At 51.2% G+C, this 5,743-nt stretch overlaps 1 protein-coding gene across 1 annotated transcript; it reads left to right on the top strand.

Annotated features, from left to right (window-relative positions):
• The first annotated feature begins 3,197 nt into the window (after positions 1-3,197).
• On the top strand, positions 3,198-5,480 carry HOXD1 (homeobox D1). Its single transcript, XM_017868309.1, has 2 exons — positions 3,198-4,026; positions 4,381-5,480. The coding sequence occupies exons 1-2, from the start codon at positions 3,321-3,323 to the stop codon at positions 4,713-4,715; spliced, it is 1,041 nt and encodes a 346-aa protein (XP_017723798.1). The 5' UTR covers positions 3,198-3,320; the 3' UTR covers positions 4,716-5,480.
• The last annotated feature ends 263 nt before the right edge of the window (positions 5,481-5,743 follow it).

Genomic DNA, 5,743 nt, shown 5'->3' with positions numbered 1-5,743 from the left:
TTTTTTTGAGACAGAGTCTTGCTCTGTCACTCAGGCTGCAGTTCAGTGGTGTGATCTCGGCTTACTGTAACCTCCACCTCCTGGGTTCAAGCGATTCTCCTGCCTCAGCCTCCCAAGTAGCTGGGACTACAGGCATGTACCACTAATTTTTTATTTTTATTTTTATTTTTTAGTAGAGATGGGGTTTCACCATGTTAGCCAGGCTTGTCTTGATCTCCTGACCTCATGATCCACCCACCTCAGCCTCCCAATGTGCTGGGATTACAGGCGGGAGCAACCGTGCCCGGCCAGAATGTAGTTTTCTGCATGCGATTATCAGAGAAATGCTATTGGGTCTGAACAAATATTGAACACCTCTCCCTCGCTCTCACCCACGGTTGTGAAAACAAAACAAAACAAAACAGTATTTTTTAAAACTTCATTCTTTTTTAGGACACTTTCTTCCCTCAGAAAGGCTAAATCTCCAAAATTTTACTTGATGGAGCTAGTGTGGATAGCTCATGGGTGCATCAAAGTCAAGGCCTAATTATATCAGGAAGGACCCACCCTTTGCCCCAAATGCCCAGCAGGAGAAACTTAGTCTTTGTTGCCATGAAAGCTGCCAGGACACCTAGGCAGCCTGATTTTTCTGAAACCTTAGAGAAAAGGCCCTTAATTTGAGGGGTTTTGGTCAGACTTGCCAGACAGTCAGGCTGACTTTTCTGCCCTAAACCCTGGGTTGCAGCTGGCTGGATGTCTTCCCCAAAGAGGTTTACAAAGCCATCCTACCTTCTTGACCCACGGGACCTCTAGGCTTAGGAGTTGTGATAGGATAAGTATCATTTGAGGGAACACTGTGAGAGCTGGGACATCTTGCAGGCAAAAACTGGCTATTAAAATCTAGTCAGAGGTGGAGGAGGGGGCATTGTGAACTCAGCAGCATCTTATTTGCTGTTACTTTTGCATAAATGGCACAGGAGAGCAGTGAAGAAACGTGTCTACATTTTAAAGCTGAGCTAGCGCTGAGGAGCTCTATCATTTTCTAACTGGGGTGCTAGGGAAGAACTTTTATTTTTCTCTTCTTAAAAATTATTTAGGGCTGGGTATGGTGGCTCACGCCTGTAATCCCAGCACTTTGGGAGGCCGAGGCGGGTGGATCAGCAGGTCAGGAGATCAAAACCATTCTGGCTAACAGGGTGAAACCCTGTCTCTACTAAAAATTCAAAAAATTAGCCAGGTGTGGTGGTGGGCGCCTGTAGTCCCAGCTACTCGGGAGACTGAGGCAGGAGAATGGCGTGAACCGGGAAGGTGGAGCTTGCAGTGAGCCGAGATCATGCCACTGCATAAATAAATAAATAAATAAATAAATAAATAAATAAAAATTATTTACGACTTTTGTCATCTGACTAGCTATAGCACAAAACTGAAATAGCAAAATCAAGATTGAAGGGCTTGTTTCAGCCCAGGTATTCCATTTCCAATCAAACTCAAGAACTCCAGCAGTGCAGGAATCACAGATCTCTTTAACTTTGTGCTCATTCCTAGGCATCCACCCTCTACCGGCTCCCCTCAACCTGGGGACACCCCCTCAACCTGGGGACACCCCTCCCCTATCTTGCAGCAACTTCAGGTCCATCAGTAGTTCACATTTTGGTAGGGCTTTGTTTATCCACAAGTCCACAACCCTGGAAGGAACTGGCTTCCTGGGCTGTGATGGCTCCTATTCTAAAAACTTCCTCAGAGTGGAATTTTAGGCAACAGCTCAATTGCTCTTTTATGGCAAGTGGATCATTAAAACAATGATAAAACCTCGGTTACCATAACTTAGAGGCTGTAATAGATTAAGTTTTCAAGGGCACGTGATATAAGCTTTGAGTAGACTCCTTAGAGTCTTTATTCACACAGGGGTTTAGGAAACCATCATCTTTCATAACTACTGTGTGTAAACAACCTCTATTTATCTAATTTGTAATTTTCCTACAGTCCTCCAAAAAGGGAACATTAAAAGAAATACTAAAGGAAGTTGGAAAGTTTGTCAATGTAAAGCTGGTCTTTGTAACCTTTCTACTCTTCATTGCTTGTGCCAATTGCACTTTTATTTCCCGTCTCTCTACACTCAGTAAACAAAACCATATTATCAAGGGAAAGATGTGAGCCCATTAACATTGTGAACCCTCAAATTTCACTCACAAGAGACGATGCAGCACTTATCTGATGGAGCAGAAGCTCTAATTGCTTCGAGGTACAAGTCCATCCAAACCTCTGAGATCTCACCCGTCCCCGGGAAGCCTTTGCGCCCTCCAGACAAGGTCCTGAGTGAAAGCAAGCCCCGCACGGGTGCCTGTGCCAGCCTCCCGGATAGGAGCACAAGAAGTGTTCCACCACGACTCTGGATTCTTTATTCCAACAACCCAGACAGAGGGGAAAATCTGCTAAACTACCCCATAAGGCAGAAACTTTATCAAAGCCTGGCACTACAACACTGGCCCTCATCACGCCGCCACAAATTGCGAGGGATAGAACAAAGCTGCAAAATCACGTTAAAAGGAAGCCTAGTCAAAAAGTGAAAATTTTGTCCCGCCCTAGGCACACGGCACTCAGCATAAAATGTAGTTCCATGAGTCATAGGAAAGGGGGAAGAAAGGAAAAAACCAAACATCTGCTCTAGGTTTAGAAGAGGGATAACATCAGTGCAAAGCAAACCGAAAGCGCAGAGGACTCAGAAGAGGGGAAGAGGAATAACTTTACCTGTCCTGGAGGTGGACGAGGAGCAGTCTCCACCACCCGCGCGTCACGCTCCCGTTTAACCTTTTCCACGCCGCGACGCCCATACTCAGCCCCCGAGGGACTTGTCCCCCACGATCCAGAGCAGAAGCGGCTCGCGACCCTGCATCCCCTCGCCCTCACCCAAGCAGCCAATCCTGCCTTTCTTCCCCCACCTCGCCCAATACCTGTCCAAGAGAAGGCGCCCTGCACTCTCGCCCCGCCCTTGCCCAGGCAACCCCGCGTCGCGACGGCTCTCCTAAGGGCTCCGGGACGCTGGGCGGCGGCCCTGGGCTGCTTTGGCTAAGTTGGCTGCGGGGCAGGCGCGAGGAGCGGCGCGCCGGTAGGGACCCGGGCCGTGCGGGGAGGCCGCCCATTGGCCGGCCAGCGCCACGTGGCTGCCCCCGTCGGTATATTAGGCCACTATTTACCTCCGGCTCACTCACCATGGCTCGGCAAGGGCAGCTCGGGTAGAGAGGGCTGGCGGAGCGGCGCAGACGGCGGCGGTCCTGCCCAGCCTCTGGCCGGCTCCGCACTCCGGCCCCGGCCTGCGCCCTCAGGAAGGTGGGGCCGGAACCATGAGCTCTTACCTGGAGTACTTGACGTGCAGCAGCAGCAGCAGCAGCAGCAGCAGCAGCAGCAGCAGCAGCAGCAGCAGCAGCGGCGGCGGCGGCGGGGTCGGCGGCGACGTGCTCAGCTTGGCACCCAAGTTCTCCCGCTCCGACGTCCGGCCCGTGGCTCTGCAGCCCGCCTTCCCCCTTGGCAACGGCGACGGCGCCTTCGTCAGCTGTCTACCCCTGGCCGCCGCCCGACCCTCGCCTTCGCCCCCGGCCGCCCCTGCGCGGCCGCCTGCACCGCCTCCGGCCGCGCCCCAGTACGCGCCGTGCACCCTGGAGGGGAGCTACGAACCGGGTGCGGCCCCTGCCGCGGCAGCGGCGGGCACGGACTACGGCTTCCTGGGGCCCGGGCCCGCGTACGACTTCCCGGGCGTGCTGGGGCGGGCGGCAGACGACGGCGGGGCTCACGTCCACTACGCCACCTCGGCCGTCTTCTCGGGCGGCGGCTCATTACTCCTCAGGGGCCAGGTGGATTACGCGGCCTTCGGCGAGCCCGGCCCCTTCCCGGCGTGTCTCAAAGCGCCAGCCGACGGCCACTCTGGTGCTTTCCAGACCGCATCCCCGGCCCCAGGCACCTACCCCAAGTCCGTCTCTCCCGCCTCCGGCCTCCCCGCCGCCTTTAGCACGTTCGAGTGGATGAAAGTGAAGAGGAACGCCTCTAAGAAAAGTAAGTCCGCGGGCCTTGGATGGGGTCACCTGGGGTTGGGGACGGAGCCTCCCTCGCGAAAATGCGCTGGGAGCGTGGTGCCGCTGCCTCTCCAGACAGCGGTTTGGGTTTTGTGGAGAAGACGCGTTCCCGGGCGAATTCCATTGAGTCTGCCTCGAGTACAGACTCGGAAAATGTGCCAGGCATTGAGAAAATTTCAGGAAGGAGCTCTCCGTGAAATTTCTCCTGGCACAAACTGTGTTGCTAGGAACCCAGGAGGGCTGCGCTGGGACTTTGATTCTAACTAGCTCCACTGCTCACCCACGTTCTGTCCCCGGCCTCTGGCCTGGCTGACGCCCTATCTTTACGTTGCAGGCAAACTCACCCAGTATGGGGCCGCTAACCCGTCCAGCGCGATCCGCACGAATTTCAGCACCAAGCAACTGACAGAACTGGAAAAAGAGTTTCATTTCAATAAGTACTTAACTCGAGCCCGACGCATCGAGATAGCCAACTGCTTGCAATTGAATGACACGCAAGTCAAAATCTGGTTCCAGAACCGCAGGATGAAACAGAAGAAAAGGGAACGAGAAGGGCTTCTGGCCACGGCCATTCCTGTGGCTCCCCTCCAACTTCCCCTCTCTGGAACAACCCCCAACAAGTTTATCAGGAACCCCGGCAGCCCTTCTCAGTCCCAAGAGCCTTCGTGAGGCCGGGACTTGGGACCGAAAAACTGTGGCCTGCAGAAGTCCCAGGCCACCCCCACCCCTATCTAGACTTAGGAGCTCAGTTTGGGATGGAGGTGGGAGAACAGAAATAAATAGGGGTTTCACTTGGGAAATGAAGTACTTTAGTTGGCTTCTGAATCCCAGACTATATGTCCAGATATTAATTGGCTATCTTGTAAGCCACTTGTTTGGTTATGATTTGTGTCTTATCAGGGAAAAGGTGCCCAGCTGCCAGCCCAGCTCTGCTGCTATCTTTGCCTCACTTAGTCATATGCAATTCTCTTGCAGAGTGGCAGACCATTAGTTGCTGAGTTCTGTCAGCACTCTGATGTGCTCAGAAGAGCACCTGCCCAAAGTTTTTCTGGTTTTAATTTAAAGGACAAGGCTACATATATTCAGCTTTTTGAGATGACCAAAGCTAGTTAGGGTCTCCTTGATGTAACTAAGCTGCTTCAATGATCTTCACATTTGCACTCCATTTTTTTTTCTTTAAAAAGCGGTTTCTACCTCTCTATGTGCCTGAGTGATGATACAATCGCTGTTTAGTTACTAGATGAGCAAATCCACAGAGTGGGTAAAGAGTAGAATCTGAACTATATCTTGACAAATATTATCAAACTTGAATGTAAATATATACAGTATGTATATTTTTTAAAAAAGATTTGCTTGCAGTGACCTTGTAAGTGACATTTAATGTCATAGCATGTAAAGGGTTTTTTTTTTTGTAATAAAAACTGTAGAATCTGCTGCTGTCTGCTTTTCTTACATTCTTTAATCATGATTCTCTTTCTTTAAAGTTGATTCAGTTTCCTGTATTTGAATTTCCTTGATTCTGCTATGAGAATTTGTTTATGTTGATAATTTTATTTATTTATTTATTTAGAGATGGAGTCTTGCTCTGTTGCCCAGGCTGGAGTGCAGTGGCACAATCTTGGCTCACGGCAACCTCTGCCTCCCAGGTTCAAGTGATTCTGCTGCCTCAGCCTCCCCAGTAGCTGGGATTACAGGCA

The sequence above is a fragment of the Rhinopithecus bieti genome, unplaced genomic scaffold (assembly GCF_001698545.2).
Source record: "Rhinopithecus bieti isolate Rb0 unplaced genomic scaffold, ASM169854v2 scaffold_3062, whole genome shotgun sequence".
In the NCBI taxonomy this organism is placed as follows: Eukaryota; Metazoa; Chordata; class Mammalia; order Primates; family Cercopithecidae; genus Rhinopithecus; species Rhinopithecus bieti.
Note: the sequence above shows the minus strand (reverse complement) of the source record. Positions and strands in the feature narration are given on the sequence as shown.

What these genes read in the sequence shown, in the direction of transcription:
- HOXD1 (XM_017868309.1), top strand. Translation starts at nt 3,321, where the DNA reads ATGAGCTCTTACCTGGAGTACTTGACGTGCAGCAGCAGCAGCAGCAGC. An exon ending in GAGGAACGCCTCTAAGAAAA is followed by an intron (nt 4,027 to 4,380) that starts GTAAGTCCGCGG and finishes TTTACGTTGCAG; the next exon opens with GCAAACTCACCCAGTATGGG.